The 22,443-nt window shown below is 37.8% G+C and overlaps 1 protein-coding gene and 1 long non-coding RNA gene across 2 annotated transcripts in view; one reads left to right on the top strand and one right to left on the bottom strand.

Annotated features, from left to right (window-relative positions):
- Window positions 1-22,443, bottom strand: part of CCDC73 (coiled-coil domain containing 73) — a 95,925-nt gene that overhangs the window by 14,507 nt on the left and 58,975 nt on the right. Inside the window, exons 13-18 of the mRNA XM_065683239.1 lie at window positions 17,364-17,499; window positions 14,386-14,465; window positions 10,202-10,330; window positions 9,803-9,862; window positions 7,563-7,667; window positions 344-454 (exon numbers count right to left, since the gene is read on the bottom strand). Of these exons, the coding sequence (XP_065539311.1) occupies window positions 344-454; window positions 7,563-7,667; window positions 9,803-9,862; window positions 10,202-10,330; window positions 14,386-14,465; window positions 17,364-17,499 (621 nt within the window). The remainder of the gene's footprint in view (window positions 1-343; window positions 455-7,562; window positions 7,668-9,802; window positions 9,863-10,201; window positions 10,331-14,385; window positions 14,466-17,363; window positions 17,500-22,443) is intronic.
- On the top strand, window positions 10,094-14,572 carry LOC136016281 (uncharacterized). Its single transcript, XR_010613553.1, has 2 exons — window positions 10,094-10,306; window positions 12,497-14,572. It is a non-coding gene; the product is annotated as an uncharacterized LOC136016281 (long non-coding RNA).

The raw sequence follows: 22,443 nt of genomic DNA, 5'->3' as shown, positions 1-22,443 counted from the left end.
TGTAAATTAAAACCTGTATCAGCTTCCATGTCTAGGTAATGGCAAGTGTGTAACTGTGGAATACTTAAGTGCTAAATTCAAGGTAATACCTAATACCCTGGCTCTTGCTTTATAGACTGCAGGAAGTGCACTGACCTTTTAAAGTACAGAAGTCAACATTTCTCCTACATCTACCTTTAAAAAAATATTAATTTTTAAAAGAGCCTGCATTACTAGAAAAGAACTAGTTGGTTTTATTGTATTATTTCTGCACTATTTTCTTGGCTTTTAGGAATTACCTGAAATGCTTGATGACTATTTCAAAAACCTCTTAATACTCTATTATTTAATTTAATAAACCTACATCTTTTTTCCAAGCTCTTAGTGCTTTCTCATGCTCATTCTGAAGATTAAGGAACTTTTCTTCATTTTCCTTCGCCTTCTCCCTTTGCAGCTCATTATCTCTTTCAAGGGTCTGCAATAAAATTAATTATCCAAAAAATAATCAATACCACATTAATGAATTTTAATGTGTTTTATGTTGCTTGGATCTTTGCTTCTAACATGCTGGCAGTGCCATACAGATCAGTGATAATGTGCTATCTCAACAATAATTTTCATAAATTAACAGAAAGGTGCTTATAGTTTAGCTAACAGGAAACAGGGGGAGGTTATGAAAAAAGAAATGGCTATAAAAGCGTATAAAACCACTTGCCATTATTCAGTTTCACTGCATAAGTTTTAATGTGTTGAAAAAGTAATATAAAGTCCAGAGATGAAAAATATGAAATGTAGCACAATCTACACCCATTGTACTTAAAGAAAAATCTACTCGATATTCAAAGAAAATATTTCTATTTTTCTGATCAGTTTTTCTATACTGAATGGTTTATTAACCTATCTTATAAACTGTATAGGCTTTAAACTCTGAAACATATCTCCTGGAACATAAAGTATATGTCTGATTATCCTTTAATTTATTTCTGTTAGATCACTGAAATAGAATAGGAGTGCATTAAAACAACAGTAATACTAAGTTTTATACTATCATAATTGTACTTGCAACATTTTTTGGTTAACTCTTTCAGCTTGACTGTGCTAAATCAAAGCAGCCTTCTGTAAATCAACAGTAACTTCACACTCATCTCAGGTACTGTCGGAATTTTTATCCTATCACATTTTTATAGTAAAAAATATGGAAGATAAAGGACTTGCTGAATCCATTATCTACTATATAGATGGCACAAATATACTTGATAATGTCAACATAACTTTAACGTATGCAGCTGTATGACCAGCTATGTATTTATGACTGCTGAGCTGCTTTGAAAGTCCACTTGAAAAATGTTAAGTTAGGGAGGCAATACTCCAAAGCAATTCCTTTTTTCTTCGTCTTGTAACTAAAAGTGAGTCTACTTCTTGATTCACTTAGCATCAATTTTAAAATGCCTATGTTAATTTAACCTCACTATAAACACAAATGTATTTTACAGGTATTAATGCTAGGAAAATGGAGACTACCTTGCATTCTTATACCCATGGCAGAAGTTGCGCATAAGAATATAATGGATCTTCTCAGGCAGATTATATTATTTAAACGATGAGACAATTCAACAATACACTTAATTATCATCAACTGAATAATCACACTCTGATGTGGCACCTTTCATCCAATTCTATAAATTAGGAGTCCAAGACCTAGCGGCTCTAACTTCAAGGATGCGTTTATTTGTATCTCAAATGCAACCTCCTCTGAGATGGAATATAATAATCACTCACAGCACAGCTCTTCAGGCAAAGTATCAGAAGTAGCCAAGTAAAACTCTGTAAAAATACATGCAAGGCAATTGTACAGCAAGGGGAATATCTGAATTTTTTGCATCCTCAAGTATTCTATCATCTACTAAAGAACTATAACTTGTTTTTCTGGACTCCTAAGGGCATTGGTATCTTAGCATTAAGTATGCATAGATAGACTGAGAGAGAACAAGATGATCCTTCCAGAATGTTACCTTGGAAGTTTAAGTATTCTGTCATCTCAAGCTTAAATTAAGCAGCAATTTTTTGTGAGTATAGGAATAAAAATATTTCCATGGGACTATACAATCACTCCTTTCAGTTTTCTATTACTCTGAGGAAACCTCTTCTTAATGAGCAAGGTCCAAAAATTTAACAGGGAGGTAAGATACAGCATGAGGATAATACATAACCTTCAGACCCCATTCACCATACTGCAGTTCTAGAATCAATAAAGGCAAAAGCAATAGCTCTCAAATTGGCAGGAAAGTGAGTAGACCCTTCAAGTTATATATTCATCTCCATATTTTATAAGTTCCATCTGTTGCTTTAAAAAAATGACACTGCAAAATAAGCAGTTAACGTCTCATTCCCTTGGAATATCCTGGTAAGTGTATCGATCTGTCAGCCAAATGAGTAGCTATAAAAGCAATGGTATTTTATGACTAGTGCTTAAACAGAAAGACAAACATTTCTGACAAATCAAAATAACCCCATGACCTCATATGGAAAGAACATGTGTCATTCACTCTTACTGCACTGTATTTACATCAAGCTGTTTAAGGGAATCACTGCATTTTATCATTATTCATTGGGTTTACACAAAAAACTATTGAAATAGCTACACAGGATTTTGAGAAGGCTGAGGTTCTGAATGACTTCTTCGCCTCGGTCTTCACTGGCAAAGGCTCTGACTGCACCACCCAAGTCTTGGAAGGCAGATGCAGGGACTGTGAGAATGAAGACCTCGGGCCCACTGTAGGAGAGGATCTGTTTCGAGACCATCTTAAAAACCTGAAAGTGCACAAGTCCATGGGACCTGATGAAATCCATCCACGGGCCCTGCAGGAGCTGGCGAATGAAGTTGCTAAACCACTGGCCATCATATTTGAAAAATCATGGCAGTCAGGTGAAGTTCCCGATGACTGGAAAAAGGGAAATATAACCCCCATTTTCAAGAAGGGGAAAATGGAAGACCCAGGGAATTACAGACCAGTCAGTCTCACCTCTGTGCCTGGCAAAATCTTGGAGCACATTCTCCTGGAAGGCATGCTAAGGCACATGAAAAACAACAAGGTGCTTGGTGACAGCCAGCATGGCTTCACTAAGGGGAAATCCTGCCTGACCAATTTGGTGGCCTTCTATGATGGGGCTACAGAATTGATGGGTAAGGGTAAAGCAGTTGATGTCATCTACCTGGACTTGTGCAAAGTGTTTGACACTGTCCCACACGACATCCTTCTCTCTAAATTGGAGAGATAGGTGGACCACTTGGTGGGTAAAGAACTGGCTGGATGGCCGCACACAAAGAGTTGTGGTCAATGGCTCAATGTCCAGCTGGAGACCAGTAACGAGCGGTATCCCTCAGGGATCCATGTTGGGACCGGTCTTGTTTAACATCTTCGTCACTGACATGGTGTCATGGTTTAAACTGATCCACACAGCTTGTCCACTCACACCCCGCCCCGCTCCCGGAGGGATGGGGAGGAGAACCGAGAGAATGCAACTCCCACAGGTCAAGACAAGAACAGCCCAGCAACCAAGGCACAACACGAACCACCACTGCCACCACCAACGACAATATTGAAAAGAGAAAATAACAAGAGAATATGATACCACCGCCAAATGAGTTCAACCCCCCCGAAGAGAGAGTGTGCCCCTCCAGGTAACTCCCAGTTACCTCCCTGGGCATGATGTGCTGTGGTATGGAATACCTCTTTGGCTAGTTTGGGTCAGGTGTCCTGTCTCTGCTTCCTCCCAGCTTCCCCTCCTCCCTAGCAGAGCATGAGGCTCAGAAAGTCCTTGGCCAGACCAAACATTTGAGCAGCAACTAAAAACATCGGCATTATCAGCTCTCTTGCCAGGCCAAAAAATGAAACATAGCACTGCACTAGCTACTAAGAAGGAGAAAAATGACTGCTACTGCTGAACCCAGGACACATGGTCAGTGGGACTGAGTGTGCCCTCAGCAAGTTTGCCGATGACACCAAGCTGTGTGGTTCGGTTGATACGCTGGAGAGAAGGGATGCCATCCAGAGGGACCTTGACACGCTTGTAAGGTGGGCAGATGCCAACCTCATGAAGTTTAAGTATGCCAAGTGTGAGGTCCTACACCTGGGTCAGAGCAATCCCAGGCACAGCTACAGGTTGGGCAAAGAAGAGACTCAGAGCAGCCCTGCAAAGAAGGACTTGGTGGTGTTGGTCAATGAGAAAATGTGCGCTCACAGCCCAGAAAGCCAACCATATCCTGGGCTGCATCAAAAGGAGCGTGACCAGCACATTGAAGGAGGTGATCCTGCCCTCTGCTCTCATGAGACCTCACCTGGAGTATTGTGTGCAGTTCTGGTGTCCTCAACATAAAAAGGACATGGAACTGTTGGAACAAGTCCAGAGGAGGGCCACGAGGATGATCAGGGGACTGGAGCACCTCCCATATGAAGATAGGCTGAGAAAGTTGGGGCTGTTCAGCCTGGAGAAGAGAAGGCTGCGTGGAGACCTCATAGCAGCCTTCCGGTATCTGAAGGGGGCCTATAGGGATGCTGGGGAGGTACTCTTCATTAGGGACTGTAGTGACAGGACAAGGGGTAATGGGTTAAAACTTAAACAGGGGAAGTTTAGACTGGAGATAAGGAAGAAATTCTTTCCTGTTAGGGTGGTGAGGCACTGGAATGGGTTGCCCAGGGAGGCTATGAATGCTCTATCCCTGGCAGTATTGAAGGCCTGGTTGGACAATGACTAGGTGGAGGGATGATGGTAGAGCGGTAGATGTAGTTTTTCTTGATTTCAGTAAGGCATTTGATACTGTCTCCCACAGCATCCTCATAGATAAGCTAAAGAAGTGTGGGCTTGACGATCAAGTAGTGAGGTGGATCGAGAACTGGTTGAAAGGAAGAAGGCAGAGAGTTGTGGTCAATGGCGCAGAATCTAGCTGGAGGTCTGTGACTAGTGGAGTTCCTCAGGGGTCGGTGCTGGGACCGGTGCTGTTTAATATTTTCATCAATGACCTGGATGAGGGAACTGAGTGCACCCTCAGCAAGTTTGCTGATGACACAAAACTGGGAGGAGTGGCTGACACACCAGAGGACTGTGCTGCCATTCAGCGAGACCTGGACAGGCTGGAGAGTTGGGCGGGGAGAAACTTGATGAAATTTAACAAGGGCAAGTGTAGAGTCTTGCATCTGGGGAAGAACAACCCCATGTACCAGTACAGGTTGGGGGTTGACCTGCTGGAAAGTAGTGAACGGGAAAGGGACCTGGGGGTCCTGGTGGATAGGAGAATGACCATGAGCCAGCAATGTGCTCTTGCGGCCAAGAAGGCAAATGGCATCTTAGGGTGCATTAGAAAGGGAGTGGTTAGTAGGTCAAGAGAGGTTCTCCTCCCCCTCTACTCAGCCTTGGTGAGGCCGCATCTGGAATATTGCGTCCAGTTCTGGGCCCCTCTGTTCAAGAAGGACAGGGAATTGCTTGAAGGAGTCCAGCGCAGAGCCACAAAGATGATTAAGGGAGTGGAACATCTCCCTTATGAGGAGAGGCTGAGGGAGCTGGGTCTCTTTAGCTTGGAGAAGAGGAGACTGAGGGGTGACCTCATCAATGTTTACAAATATGTAAAGGGTGGGTGTCAGGATGATGGAGCTAGGCTTTTTTCAGTGATATCCAGTGATAGGACAAGGGGCAATGGGTGTAAACTGGAACATAGGAAGTTCCACGTTAACATCAGGAAGAACTTCTTTACTGTAAGAGTGACAGAGCACTGGAACAGGTTGCCCAGGGGGGTTGTGGAGTCTCCTACACTGGAGATATTCAAGGCCCGCCTGGACAAGTTCCTGTGTGATGTACTGTAGGTTACCCTGCTCTTGCAGGGGGGTTGGACTAGATGATCTTTTTAGGTCCCTTCCAACCCTTGGGATTCTGTGATTCTGTGATTCTGTGACAGAGTTGGGTTAGATGGGTGAGATGGTTTAGTGTGAGGTGTCCCTGTCCATGGCAGGGGGGCTGGAACTGGATGATCTTAAGGTCCTTTCCAACCCTAACTATTCTATGATTCTGTGTTTCCAGATGTGATCTCTTGAAAGGTTATCGCTCATATCTGCTTACATAAATGTTATGAATCCCTAATTCCCATTCTCAAGTGAGAATTTCTTGGTCTTGAGACTGCACAGAATGCTCTCAAAACTCAACCGAGATCAAATCTTAGCTGATCTTAAGTGCCATGGTGAAGACTAAGAAGGAACATTTACATCAAATTAAGTATTGAGGAGTCCTCATACAGTCAACAGAACTTTCAAATATTAAATCAAGAGCCTCTTATAGATACCCATGTCTTGCAAAACTAATTTCATCTGAAGTATTAATGCCTGCAAGATGTTGGAAAGCTACATTGAAGCTTTGGTGACTAGAAATAGTTTGTCCTGTAGTTAGAAAAATTAGATAACATTTATAACTTCCCAATGTCTAATATAAGCAGGAGCCAAATCAAAGCAGGCTGTCAAATCAGAATTAGTCTAACTGCAATCAGAAATCCGTTGTTGACCTGTACAGGCCGCAAAACAGAGACATGTACTCAGTCCATACTTTAACAATAAAACAAGCTATACCTCTCTTACACTTGTAGATGTTTATGTGGAGTCTTCAAAGACAAGATCCACACATGCCATTTAAGTTTCAGACACAGCTTTAAGGCATAAAGTTTATCTGAGATGGGACACAATAGCTCAAACTGCCTACATCTACTAAAAGACAAAGGCTTATGTCAAGTGAATCTGTTTTCAATTTAGCATAGAAGCATTTACTTAGAAACAAAGCATATATGCACAAGAAAGTTTATTTTCAAATTAACTGAGATAGTAGTTCAAAACATTGACCTCACAGGCCAAACAAAGAATGAAATAGTTGTGGTTATGTATGGACAAACAATAGACACTAATAATTAATAGTCCGATTAATGGTTGTAGCTGAACTCTGTATGACACATCTGACCAGAACAGACATGACCTTAATCTTCAGTGCACTGTGGGCCGGTTTGGCTGCTAGTGTAACTTAGAATCAAAACTGTTCTGAGCCACTTTTACACCCCCAAAGAAGAACTGAGAAGTGTTGCAACTCCAGATCCTTCAGCATGACTACTTATCACCTCTAGCATGAATGTGAAACCAGACAACAGAGCAAGAAATGGCTAAGGATACATTCTTTCTTAGGCCCCCTGCTCTAATAAAACTGGGGACAAGCTCTGAAGAAGATCTGAAATTTAAAGTATTTTCCAGAAAATAAATTCATACCTACGTGAAAATTACAAGAAACAAAAGTCAAAATCATTTGATTTCAAAATATTTGAAAGCAACCACTGGTTTTACCCTCCAGAAATGTCTGATAAGAATGGCAACCATGATTTACTTTAGGGGCAGTAAACTAAAAGAGGGAAACTATAGCCTGTGCTTCAAGGTTTGTGCTGACAGTTAAGGAGCTGAGGGAGCAATGGAAGTGAGGTCAAAAGTTCTGAAAAGCATACAGATGTCTTTAACAGCCCTGGCCTTAAAAATAGCAGCTTGTCTAATCAAGAGAAATCTGACCTCATATTCTTCTTTCAGTGCATTTAATTCACTTTCCATTCTCACATTCCTTTGTGTTATTCGCTGAAGCGCCTCCTGCACACATTGTAGAGAGCTGAGAATTTCCTTATTAATACAAACAAAATAGGACATATTGAATGAGATTTTGTTCCCAAAGTTTTAGATCATTTATGTCTTTTGGATTAACATTTATATTTTATTCTCCCAGTGTTGGGGAAGGGCTAATAGGAAGAAATCAGAACAACTTGAGGTTTTTCTGGCCTTGGAGAGGGTAACATTATTATAACTTACTCTTTTTCAGAGAATTTTCTTATAAAATGGTTGGAATGGAGACAGAGTAATTTTATATTACACACTACAAAACACATTTGCAGACATTCAAAGACAGAGGGAACTATCTAGCCAAGCCAACCTCTACTCCCTAACAAACAGAACAGGAACTACTAAAAGAAGGCCTGCAGAGAAAACAGCTAAGTTTCAGGCAGAAGACACTCTTAAACGTACTCAGTTGCTTCAAAATATATTGAGAGGGGAACATATTATTAAGCATAAGTACTTTCATATACCTGCAAAGAGCTTTTCAGTTTATCTACTTTTGGTTCTACTGTGTACACAGATACAGCTGTCTAGTAAAAATAAAGATCATTATTTTGAGTGTACTCTCATTCCTTTTCATGCTTGTATACTTACGTAGAGATATATAATGTTTTTGCACTGAAGCTTAATTTATCTTTAGCTCCATTTTACATCTAGAAAACTGAACCACAGAGACATGGAACAGCTTATCCAGTGTCATCTGACAGGTCGGTGGGAGAGTTGGCTGTGTCTTTTCAACCTAATGCAGTGCTCACCAGACTAGAAGTGATTGCTTCTCTACATACAGCTCAATATAAATCAGCTATAATTTAAATAGTATGCTCAGCCTCAGTCCAAGAACCATTAAAACCAACACCTTCATTTAATCCAGATAGTGAATTTGTATCACTCTAATAACAGAAATCCAGGTCTTCTTGCCCAAGTTCTTGGAGAAAACAAGAAATTCATCACTGTAGTAGGGCCCTCCCCAGATTTATACCAAACCCCTCCATATGTTAAAACCAACCAACCCCTAGCAATTCCCACAGAACAGAGAAACAAAATAGATACCTTCCCTTAGATAATACATATCAAACATGCATATGAATTTTCTATAAGCATCTCCATATAAAGGCTTTTAGTGCGTTCAGGGCTGTAGGAGTAATGAGACCTGAATCTCTTTCTTGTTTCCCCATGTGTTTATTGGCAAATATTTTTAAAAAGCAAATTCAAAATGCAAACAGGCTTGTACAGATTGGAAGAGTACTGCTGGATTAGCCTTTGGTGAGTGCTCAGCGGGTACACTAACCTACTGCTTCTGGTTCCCCCTGAGAACAGGAACAATACGCTTCTCTGACATGTCTGGTTTAATGCACTGCAGAATGAAAATGCTGCAACTGTTTAAGAAAAAACGCAACCGAGTGCTTTTGCCAAGAAAGGTTGGACCATGTGATTCTAGAGGTCTCTTATTCTGTGATTAATCACCCTTTTTATGCTTAATATTCTGCAAAGCAGCGTAGTATGCTGGTATTACAAGAAACTGGTAGGTTTTTGGTGGGGTTTTTTTGCTATGTTTGATACTGGACTCCATGTTACCTTGGTTTGAATACTTGGATTTGCTCTGGAACATACCTGAGTTTGTGACAGAAGACAGTCTTTACTCTGTTCAGCTATGTATATGTATAGCTTAATATTCTAGAAGTGTATGTTCTTACAAATGCAACACGTTTCCTTTATAGACATTTCCTTTATAGATGATTGATACATGATTCCAATTTTACCTAGTTTTAATGCCAGCAGTATTAAACTGTTGGCAACCAGAAAGCCGAACAGCAAGGATGTTATGCAAACATTATTATTTATTTGTACTGAACTGGTATGTAAACTACTATTTCACGGGTGTACCAAATTCCTCCTATCTGGTTTTAAAAACAAAAGTTAAGACTTGGAATAAAGTGTGAAACAATGGATTTTGTTCTGGTAAAACACTTTATAAAAACTGAAAAGTAAGATTCAGTTTCTATTATGTTATTAAAATCTTTCCAAAGAGTCAACAACTGAATTTAGTTTTAGTAGCTTAGTACAAGAATTTAAGAAACTTGAATACGAAATATAGCACATATATTCCTAAGTGATTTTTAAATAGCAAAGCTGTTTTAACTCACCAGCTTTTCTTCTTTAATGTGAGTGTTTTCTTCCTGAATTTTTTTACTAACTTCTGTCTCCTTAAAAAAAGAGCATGAAGAACAGTGAGAGGCGTTTTAAATTACTATTTCCTTTAGTAATAGCGTATTAACATGATATTGTGAACCATCATGAAGCTATTTAAAGAAACTGAATTATTCTGAAGAGTCTAATTGATTTTTGTAAACTATAAAATTATATGTATGTTTATTTCCCCCGGAAATGTTGTTATGGAAATATTTTGTTATATTGTCTATGCAATTAGTATAAAAGAATCACTTAATCTATATACATCACAGAGAGCACTACCATGATGTTTGCCTAAGGAAGAACAGAAAATATTCACCAAAAAAAAATAACTTGTTTAAACTCCAAAATACCATTTTGATTTTTTGTTGCAGTTCTTGAAACTGTTTTTCCTTTGCTGCAAGATTGATGTTTTCTTCTGCCACCCTGTACTGAGATGTGACCTTGGACCTTATCAGGTCTGTAGTTACTTTCTTCAGCTCCTTAACACAGGAAACACATATAAATAGTTCATCCAGCATAGGCATTGCAATTCAAAACAAAGACAAATCTTTTAAACTATCCTGAGTCATGCCCTGCTTTTAAATAATGTATGGAAGCACCAGAATGAATTAGAGGATCTGAAATCTGTGAGACTGACTTGCTGAATTTTAAACTTGTCACACGCAGCTAGGTGTTTATTTTTCAGAGGTAAAATGTTATCGTGCCAATTTTTCTCTGTTTGGTATTTAGGATACTTCAGCATTTTGTTATTTTCTCTTCCAGGAAGTATATTAGAATAGAAGATCAGGTTGGTATTGGTAAAACCTCCTATAGCAAGATTCACAAAAAGAAATAAAGTATCTATTATAACTCTTATGTACATTCCTGAGAATTGGGAGGGGAAAAAGGAAGAACAGTGACTATCTGGTAAAAACAGGAACTGGCTATAAATTTGGAGGATCTTAGTTTTTCCTGAAACATTAATTACTTAATCTCAGGAGAATGGTAATTTAATTTTATATTAGAGGCTTCTACAACATGATTTTTCCATCTAAAATCTGCTTTTGATTTTACAGTTTTCATTATCTTTTAAATATCCTGTGTCGTGTGTCCCCCCCCCTTTTTTTTTAATCTGTTTTTTGTCCAATTTATTCCAAGCTCCTACTGCAGCAAATAAACAGCAAAGGCTTTGATCTCATTAAATTACAACTTATAGTTCCTGGAGCCATAAATATTGTGCCCTGGTCCCCCCCACCCCTTCCATTCTGGTACAAGGTAGTCTGTTTAATATCGCTCTCTCCTTGAGCACTCTGACGTTTACTCAGACAAATAGCAGAGCTTATGAATGCTGTTCACAGATAGTATCAAGAATTCTTCATGATGCCATAGTGGTGAACCAAGTATTCAGAATGGTAATAGTTTTATCTAACAACTAAGTTTGGTCTGTTTAACTTTTCTTTACAAAACTGGAATTCCATCTTATCACAGACCAGTGGTTTAACTGTTCTGGACAAAATCATGTAACAGTACAAAAGAAAAAGGGAAGATTATGTTGTAGCTGAAATTCACAAATGCAACGTTTTGCAGAAAATACAAGCAGAGGTACTATGTCAAAAATTTTTTTTTTTTTTTGCTAGAGCTGTATTTCTCGTGTATTTTAGTCATAAATAAATCTAGATTAATCTAGCAAGTACTAAGTGTAATTACTGAATCAATTATAGAACCCAAAGACAGCCATACATTAGAATTATGATATTCTGTAAGCTAGTAAGGCTTCTTCCACCTTTTCAATAAAAACATATATTACTTGTACTGTTTTTACTAGAAGACTCTGAAATGAAAGAGAGAGGCAGAAGGTGCAAGCAGTTTTAACTTTGTAAAAGTAAAAAGGTGTGCTGTGTCCATCTTTACAGAGAGCCATGTTACCAGTATACAGAACACAGCTAAAACGTTGTGTGCTACATGAACAGGTGCAAAAGCCTGCTACGGATCAGATACTATAGATTTCCTAAAACTTGAGAGTTTACTGTGTGCTTAAAAATCTTACTACTTATTTTTGACACAGAAAAAGAACAAGTTGTACTAAGTAAATCATGCTCTTGAGGTAGAAAATACGACTGGATTTTTTTTCTTCGTGTATCGCAGGTGAATGCATATAATCCATCTGGAACCAAACCAACAACCAACAAAACCTAACACAAACCTGAAAAGAACCAACACAAATCAAATCACCAAAAATCACTGGAAAGCTTTCCATGATTAGTGAAAGCACAAGCTGTGGAGCTGCAAAAATAAAAGAGTTTTATACATACAAACATGTATTTTCTTACACGTTTTCTTACACGTCTGACCCAAAAGATGAGCCCACAGCCCTTCACAAACTGAAGGTGTGCTGAACAAGTGCCATTATAGATACAGTTCAGAAATGCACTCTATCACTGTATAACTTTGCAGAAATGTTTTATAAGCAAACTGTCAAAATAGAGCTTATTAAAAAAGGGTTGGGTTTGTTTGCTTTTCTATATTACTTATTTTCAACTCAGTTTTCACAGAAATTCTGCAGTTTGAGGAAAAATGAATGTATTTTTACTATATACAACTTATATTTATAAACCTGTATTTACAAATAAACAACCCCACTTTTTTTTTTTTTTTTTCCCTCATAGAATCACAGAATCAGCCAGGTTGGAAAAGAGCTTTAAGATCATCAAGTTCAACCATTTCCCCCAGCACTGCCAAGGCCACCACGAAGCCATGCCATTAAGGGCCTCATCTACACAGCTTCTGAACACTTCCAGGGATGGTGATTCCACCACTTCCCTGGGAAGCCTGTTTGCAAAATAAGATACTGCCACAACAAAGTGCTGCATCACTATGTGAATATTAAAATGCTAAGAAATTACATTCCAGTTCAGTTTCCCACCACCATTCAGAATAAGATGGTCAAATACTAAACAACCAACAAGAAATTCAGAAATAACTACAATAAAGGTATTTCCTGGTGAACTGAGGAAGCCAGATTAAGTTTCAGTTGACCCCTTCTGCTAACCTAACAGTATTTTACTTAAAATTCATCACCCATGACCTTAAGAATCAAGGGTACAGCTGAAAAAAACATGGATCAAGCAATATGTTTGATTACTGGTGTGCATAAATCAGTATCAGTTTATCTTGCACACCTCTCTTACTCCCAAATTGCACTATGTAAAATTTTCTTCAACATTTTTCTTTTCTCACCTCTCAAATTAGTTACCCTCAGAGAATTCTCAGTAATGAATTATTACTGTTTTTTTAACCAAGGCTAATTTACTGTGAGGCTTACAAAAAAAAAAATACTCTAGAACTCCCAAATTTTTATGTTTACAATATATTACAATAAAAGTATCATAGAATCGACTACGTTGGAAAAGACCTTTAAGATCATCAAATCCAACCTTTACCCTAGGACTGCCAAGTCCACCACTATACCATTTTGATGAATGTCCCTTTTTCTGTTGCATACCAACTATTCATCCTTCTCTAAAGGCACCGTACTGTTGAAGTGTACTCAGTGAAGACAGTTATCCTCAGACATCCATGGCTATGATAATTTTAGCATTCTAACAAATATGGCAAATATTTCCTTCTACAGAGTAAAGTTATCACCACTGACAACTTCCAATATTTTTCCACTGCTCTTCCATCCATCAAATATTTGAGATAAAATGCTTATCATTTTTATCTATAATATATACATAACCTACCATTTGAATTATGTAGCTAAATAAATATTTCTAAATGCCCTAAAACCCAACCGTGATTAAGAAAATTATTTGAGAATTTTCCCATGTTCTGCTTTACTGTCATTGTGTTTCTTGGTCTGCTTTTATGTCGGTAGGAGTTCTGAAATCTTTGAGATTTCAGACACTTGAACACCTGATCTTCTTGACACTGAGGTTTACCATGCTATATGGGAAAAGAAAATTTTTTTCTTCCCACTATTACATATGTTCAAGAGTGCAACTCAAAAATGTACTTGGCAAATAGTAGTTTCTGGATAGATGAGGGCAGAAAAGAGTTTAATGGTCAGTCAACTTCTTTGTCCATAGCATCACTATTATCTAATGTCTCTGTTGCCCTGTCACAAAATTCCCCCATTTCTGAGGGAGATTCAGTTACAGCAGCTACCAGTTGCTTCTACGGCAACCACTTGTCATCTTCTATCTCTCTGACTAAACTGAAATCAGCACTGCTACTCTTCCATATCAAAGGGGAGAAGCAATAGCAACACAGCACAGGAAAAAGCATGACTAATCATTATTAAAGAGAAACAAGTAGGATGCTGTAGAGGTAAATAAAAATTCCTACGTTACAAAAACTGTTCAGAGCTGCTCCAATTTTAATTGGCATTCATGTGAAATACCCATGCATAACAAGGAAGCATAAAACTAATGTAGGCATTAGTCATAGAATGAAGAACAGCGCTGCTGCTTCTTCATTACTATTAATACTACCGCAGTTTACAGAAGTCTCAAAGAATCCCACTTACACAATCAGAAATCCACACTATACTTACTTCCTTCAGATTACTTATTTCGGTCTCTTGTCTTTTATTCACTGATGTTAGTTTCTTATTGAGCTGCATTGCTTCCTGTACTTCAAACAAAAGTTAACACATGTCAATACTTCCATAGTTGAATGTTTATGACTGCAATGTATGTGCATCTAATTTATAACATAATTAAACATCTTTGTAGAAAGGAGATTAAGATTGAAAATATGACTACTTTTTCTGTTTAGTGTGATACTACACTGGAGGATTACACCAGGTAGTACCAGTTGTTCTATACCTTGAACTATGAGTTAGGACTCTTCTGTGTGTTGGTTTGTCCTTTTTTTTTTTTTTTTTAAATTGTAATTTAAGTTTTAGTATCAGTTGGTGTCACTTTATTAGGATCACTTCTCTACGAGCTTTTTAATAGGTTTTTGATGAGTTTATTTTCAGAGGAACACAGGACGTAATGGACAACATTACATTCAAAGGGAATACAGCACATTCAAATAATTAACAGATGTATAGTTATATGCATACAGAACACAGAAGACAGCAATCAGCAGAGGATAATGGAGAGGAAAACTCTAAGAACCATCTCTGGCCTTTTTGAAAGGGAAGGCAATTCTCTCAGACTTTATGCTGGAGAGGGACTCTTCACTAGGGACTGTAGTGATAGGACAAGGGGCAATGGGTTAAAACTTAAACAGGGGAAGTTTAGATTGGAGATAAGGAAGAAATTCTTTCCTGTTAGGGTGGTGAGGCACTGGAATGGGTTGTCAAGGAGGCTATGAATGCTCCATCCCTGGCAGTATTCAAGGCCTGGTTGGACAGAGTCTTGGGTGAGATGGTTTAGTGTGAGGTGTCCCTGTCCATGGCAGGGGGGCTGGAACTGGATGATCTTAAGGTCCTTTCCAACCCTAACTATTCTATGATTCTATACATGCCAAGGTATCTCTGGGAAATTGCTTGAAGTTTCATAATTAAAAGCTGAAGATATTCACTGCTCCCTGTATTTTTTCAGTCTCCTCTATTCAATCTTAGGATTTTGATCCTCTGAGGTCTCTTCAGCCTTTGCTATTCCCTGATTCCTCTTCATTCACTCCTAATCTTTCTTTATTTATCCAAAAAGCTTTTAGCACAGGAATACATGTGAAGTACAGGAACCCAAGACACTCGATCACACCCATAAAGCCTTTTCTGTTAAAAATGGTAAGCATCCTGAGGAACAGTGGACAACAGCCTTACAGTACAATAAGCAATTTTGCAGGTTTATATAAGAATATGTGCTTAACAAATGAAAATACTTAAGAATGTACCAAATAGCTGATACAATGAAGGGGAAAAAAAAAAAAAATCAAGCAGACAAAAACTGGAAAAAACTCTCTCCTATCTTTCCACAGGAGTCACGTCTTGATTCTCTAGCTTTAAAATACTAACGGTGGTTAGATATTGGTTAGACAAAGGTTTAGATTTATTATAAATGGTGGTATTTTTCCTATACAGTAGCACTATAGCACATCAATGTTATAATGTCTTGTTTTCCTACACACTGCTTTAATAAAGCAGATAAAGCACCAGTTTACAAATTTAAACAATTTGCATACACAATGGCTGGGATACTTCCTGCCTGGCTTTTCCACTGACCACAGTTCCTTGCTCAGAATTTAGAGGTTACCTACTAAGCCTATTGCACATCTTACATACTGCAATGCAAGCTGCATTATCTCTGCAGTAAAAGACACACAAGTAGTTGCCAATCGTTCACCAGTTTGCTTCTATGACTTCTTGAACGGAAACAGTAATATTTTATAGGTTCATTTTGCAATTACTGATAAATATAAGTAGAAACATGGCAAAAAGCATTTATGCATGGTTCAAATAGTGTAAATACTGAGAGTAAATGTTATTTTTCCATGAAGTTGCAAAAAGACTTTCCTGTATCTGACATAATAGAAAAGCCCTGTCCAGTATAAATAAAAGGAAAACACAGCAGTGTTTCCTCTTACTTTGTTTCTAATATTAAATATTAGCCTATAAAAAAAATTACAAAAAGTAACTTCAGGTACTGAAGTATCACACATGCACATTGAACACATTACCAGTTTATTCAAACTAAAGCTAAAAACGCCTAACTAAACTAATAAACAAAAACTATTTGGTTTCAGGCTGAAAAACAACCCCCAAACTTACAAGCTTTGGTATTTGAAAAGTTTGTTTGTATGGGTTTTTGCTTGGTTTGAGTTATACAACTGCTTCTCCCTTTCTTAAAAAAAAAACAAACAAAAAAAACCAACAAAAACCTTTTTATTTATGTCCTGTTTACATGAATGAAAACCCCAGGCACACAAACCAATACACAAGTTCATATTCTACACATAGACTGTGATGTTTACATAGAAATTTATCATTCTGTTGTAAGAAACAAGGATTTGTCTCTCAAATTAACAGGTACAAAACTTTTTAAAATGAGGCATTTTTATTACTTGAGGTTATCAGCTTTATTATTTTGCAAATAAAAGTTATATATTCATATAATAAAAGTATGTGGAATAATATTTATGTGTGTTAGCAGGTTCACAGATAAGTTTATGTTTCAATACAGTGACAGGGATATGATAATTCCTTTACTTTTGCCCCCTCATTTGCGCTGGTACAACTGTTTAAGTTGATTATGCTGAATAGCAACAGGGAGCTGATGTGCTGCTTTGTTGTTCTGAACACAAATCAATTCTTCAATGTAATTTACTGTGTGACCATACATAGTAGTAGCAGTGTACCAGCAAAGAGCAGAACAGGTACAGGGCCTGTGCTGCTAAACCTGGCTCTGTCACAGAGAAAAAAAACACTGATCCAGTACTGAGATCCAGTAGTCAGTTGTAATATCTGATGCTTGGCATGAGGTAGCTACTGTTTTTCTAAACTGCCAGGTGTCTACAACTCACTGTCATCAATATACAGCAAATAAAACAAATGCTGGTGGACACTGAAGACATACATACCACTGTGCTCCAGTTTTCCATGAACACCTTTTATGATTCCAAACTGACATGCAATAGCAGCGTAACACTTCTCAACTTCATTCAGTTTTTTATGATGTTGCTCTTTTGCTGTTAAGTGCATCTGTAATTTTTGATCCTGTTAGAAACATAAATGGAGCACCTACTTAATGATAATAACTAGCATATATCAACTCACCAAATACTTTTTAAAATAACAGTGTAAATGCAAAATCATTCCCAGAATTTCTCAACTACCTATTTCACATCTAGTGATCAGTTCCCATCTCCAGACAGCGCCTCATCTCAAAGTCCTGCACACCTGTAGCTTAGAGTATCAAAAAAGCACTTTAACATATATTCATGTGTTCTTTAGAAGACTTTCATGTAAATGTCTGCAGAACTGCATTAACTGTTTTCAAATCCCAATTTCAAGTTTTCCAGTTATGTGGCTTAAACATGTTATTTCCTCCACCCCTAGCCTAACATGCTAATGCTGCCTGTTCATGCTGCACTACCATGAAGTACAGCATTACATTCTCACATTCCTTTGATGAAGGATGCCCATGCAGTTTAATACAGCCCCCACCCGACATCTGCTATTCAGACCAGGGCAGTACCTGCCTATGTCTTTGGCAGCAGATTCAAAGCAATATAGTTTTGAACCTATATCCAAAATCTGTATCTGCAGCTTCAGCTCTACATGTTTGTACCTCATTGCCCTAGCTGCTTATTTGTCCCTACCGTAGTATTCAACAAAATTTACCATGCTTTCGGGTCACAGCTAAAAAAACCACAGCTGCCACAACCCACTGCCCCCGCACCTTCAGAGAGAAGCACAGGCTGGAAATGAGTAAGTGGCTGCAGACAGGCATGAGTAGGAGCTCCTTAAACTTCGGCAACAGTGCTAGTGTATGCATCATGAAAATAAGGCCTATAGATGTTTATTGTCTCCTGGTACACAACATGAGCTATCTATTATGCAAACAGTGTTCAGTCTTCTTTGTAAAGCCACTAGGAAAAGCACTGTCTTCCTCTTATAGTTTTAAAATTTTTGTTTTTAACAACCAGGACAGAATATGTGTGTTTGACGCATCTAAATAAAAGAATTTCAACATACTTGCTAAAGAACAGAAGGGCATCAACTACTTCCAAAGAGTATTGGTGACCTTCATTTAGATTAGTGAAACTAATGCAGATTAATACTCCAAGCTTCCTATAAAAGTATAGGTAACCTTTTAAAGAGTAATTATTCATTCCTCAGTATCAACTGCAGTTGTAATATCTTGAAATATTACAAATTTACTTCTACTTTATGATTCTGTATCTGTAGTAAGCTAGATGCTTACTTTTCAAAGCATCTAACACTTTATTTTTACTTCTGTCAACATCCTGGCCTAAGTAATATCTTGCTGTAATGAATACCTTAAAGTAATTAACCAAAATGTATTTAAGATTCATGAATTTTACCAATCTCACACTTTCTGACGGGGTGATTGAAAACATATTCACAGGAAACTATACTGACACATGCCACTGATATTTTTATTTTTATTTTTTTTTTTAAGAAAGTTATTTGTTTTCCTTCTTTCAATATATATTTGTGTTCCTCTTTATGCTGTATTTCTGTTAATAGCTTTGTAGGTATATTTGGTCAATTTAAGTTTTTTCCAAAGAGAGTGGGTTAATTTAACTCCTCAGAAAAGATATCCATTTATGTAGACATCTTACCTATTTCTAATCTACAGGAAAGCAACACAGCAAATATCTGTAAATTCAAGTTACACAGGGATGAATGTGGCCCAGTGTTTGTCTTATATAAGGCTCCATTTCCATACAGTAACAAATGCAATACATGTCCAAGCATCAGAGGATAATAAAAGCTGATAGTAATCAAAAGAAATGACCAACATAAGGCTAGCAAAACAGGATATACTATACAAATTTCTCATGTTTTATAAGGTATGAAATTAAACACACTGCAGCAAACGGAAAGTCATAATGGAAGCACTGGTAAAGAAACACCAGCACTTACAGCATCACTGCAAGGAATGCAAGTTGTGGAAGTTCATGTACTTTGGCTTTTTCCTAACCATAAGTTAACGGTTGAAGAACTATCCTTACTAATGCTAGGATGTGGATTTTATGACAAAAAATAAAATAAAATCAAAATATAAAATTACATTTCTGTTTCCTGATAGTCATTCAGGTCTATTTATTCTTAGAGATCAATCAACAGGAAGGCATCACTAATTTGGCACCCAAAGAGCTTTCTTTTATATAGATTTTTCTTACTGCTCTCCCAATTCCTTTCTTAAGTCAGCAAAACAGTGTTAGTTCCTCCTCCTCCCTAGAAAAGTAGAAATATGCTTTGTTATTTCCCAGGGCTCTTTCCAGTGAGAAAAGGAACTGGCCTGCTATATCCTCAATGGTTTTATTAAGGGCTCAGCACTTGCCTAAATATGATTTTTGATGGCAAGCTGCTCTCCAGACTTAGTGCACAGTAAAATAAAAGCCTGAGTATGTGATTCTCCCATTCACAGTGAAGAGGTCTTAAAACATTCTTCTATGGAAGACAATCAAGAAACATCAGGAGACACTGCAGGATAGGGAGGGGATGACCCTGGAGCTGGAGTAAGACCCACAGAATGTTGGTTGTTCTTCCTGATGTCTGATACTGCGAGAACAGGAATTATTGCCCTGCCCTCCACCAGTAATAAAGATAAGCTGGAATGGGGAGTGGAATTGATTGTGGCCATATGGTTTGTTGAGGTACAATGATTTCTTGGTGGAACTAGACCAGAGAAATAGCTCGGGGTCAGATAGGTGACTGGAGGAAGACCAAGAGGGAATTGCTCATATCTCAAAGATACTCTGGAAATTGAGTCACTAGTCAGAGTTACTCAGTGAAACAGAAGGTGGTAATTGGGAGGTGAAAGTGTCACAGAAACAAAAGGAGATGTAATGGCATGGAGTCCTAGGGCAAGATCATGTGAAAATTATGCAAAGGGTTACCAAGTGTAAATCTTCAACATAAGAAATTTTTTCACAATAGTTGCTTTAGTTCCCACCATTTTTCTGCTTTAAAATACTTTTATTTATACTGCATCATTGCCCCCTCACTGTATTTTTAAGTAACATAGTATATTACAGGCAAGTTCCTAAAAGATGTGGAAAGAAAATAAATATAACATCCCTAACTTAGATTATTAAGATGAAACCAGCTTTTAAAATTACATTTACTTAACATTTTGCATTAATTAATTTTTCAGTCATTTGGCAACTACATCTGACTTAGAAAATAAAATGGTGGCAAGGAAGCTCTCAGGAAATGCTTACACTGCTATTAAAATATCCCTGGCCCATTCCGGTTTGTGCCAAGCAGCACTCATGTAAGCAGTTCCTGGGCACAGTTCAGAAGACTTGTCTGCTGGGAACAATGTGGGTTATTTGGATGTAGCTTCCCTCTGTTTTGAAGGGCACTAGAGTTTAACGAACCTAGACTGTTTCCTATCACTTGACTGCAGCTCCACTAAATGGTTTCACAAACATTTAGTTTACCAGTATCAACACAGTCAGCAAGTGAAACTAGACAAATTACTAGTCATTCACAGAGGTAGTCACCCCATCTACACTACTCATTAATACTGATGCACTGAATCACTACCTGGTAGACAGTGATGTCTCCCCACTGACTACACAGAGATCCCACACTCCACATTTGCTCCTCTGAACTGCACACAAGATTTGGTCTCTAAATCAGCCAGCACTAGCCTTAATCTTGTTCTTGTTGGGTTTTATATTTTATCACAGTTACATGTATTTAAAATTTAGGCACTGCAGAAGACAAGTAACTCTAAACGCTCAGTCTCAGACATGCCCAGGATCAGACAACTCAAGTTAACAAGGGAACACATGAACAGATGCTACACTCAGAGTTGTAGCATTCTGCATTTTATCACCTGCTACGAAACTAATGAAGGAGGAAACCAAGACCTGACCAGGGTGATTTTCCTCCAATTATTTCTTTATTTCAGCAGCAAGAATACAATACAGACCCCACACTCAAACGTATCCTATCAAGACAGCTAGATTTGTAGTAATGACACTGCAGCCTCCCGATTGCACAAGTGTTACTCTCCATATGCAGTGAGGTGCAAAGTGACTACACCACACACAATAATCGACACTTCAATGGCTGAAACAAAGGAAAGATGGAAGAAAAAGAAATCCTCTATTTCTTTGTCTCTCTACAGTCTTTCAATATGAAACAAAACCTTCCACTATTTCAAATTCTACTATCTATCCTAAGAACTGTATCAGCACTACAATTTTCCCATAAACTTAATGGGACAGCATGCTACAGTATGGTGTACATGCATAATATTAACATTGTATATACTAAAGAACAGGATTTCCCTGCACATAAAAGAGTTTTTTTATTGACTGGCAGGGTTTCTAAGGTGCCAGATATAAACTAAACAGCACATCTGCTTACTTTCAAAACACTAACCAGGGCACAGTCTAATCTGTCTTTAACAAACTTAAAATTGAAATAGAAATGGGTCTCAGATAAATGCCCGGTTTGGAATTTCATCCATTTTACTTCTAAGCATTTTGCCATTTGTGATAACTAAGGCGGTCTACACGGGCTACTACTACCTTGATCCCTAGAACATACATTTATTTCAGTGCAATTACACAGGCAGTAAAGCTGACAGAACTTGGCTTTGGTCTAAAACTGTATTAGCCTGCTACTGTGTAGGGTTGTAGGAAAGAATTCGCTTCTGTTTACCTTGTGTTTTTCTGTTTTCATCATTTCATATCAGAACATCTTCTATAAATATGGCCATACATGTTAGGTTTCATATACATGCAAAATACAATTTCTAATATCTTGTCCCCCACTGAATATTTTTAATAACCATTCTCTGTATCATACTACTTCAAGTATTTCAACATTTTCAAACAGCAAAAAGTTTATTAAACATAAAATCTATGAACATAAGAAGAGAAGATATTTGCTTAAGCAGCGTAGATACATTTCCAGATTATAGAAAAGGTGTTGTGATTTAAATATTCT

This window comes from Lathamus discolor, chromosome 6 (assembly GCF_037157495.1).
Source record: "Lathamus discolor isolate bLatDis1 chromosome 6, bLatDis1.hap1, whole genome shotgun sequence".
Lineage (NCBI taxonomy): Eukaryota > Metazoa > Chordata > Aves > Psittaciformes > Psittacidae > Lathamus > Lathamus discolor.
This window is presented reverse-complemented; position numbering and strand designations above follow the sequence as displayed.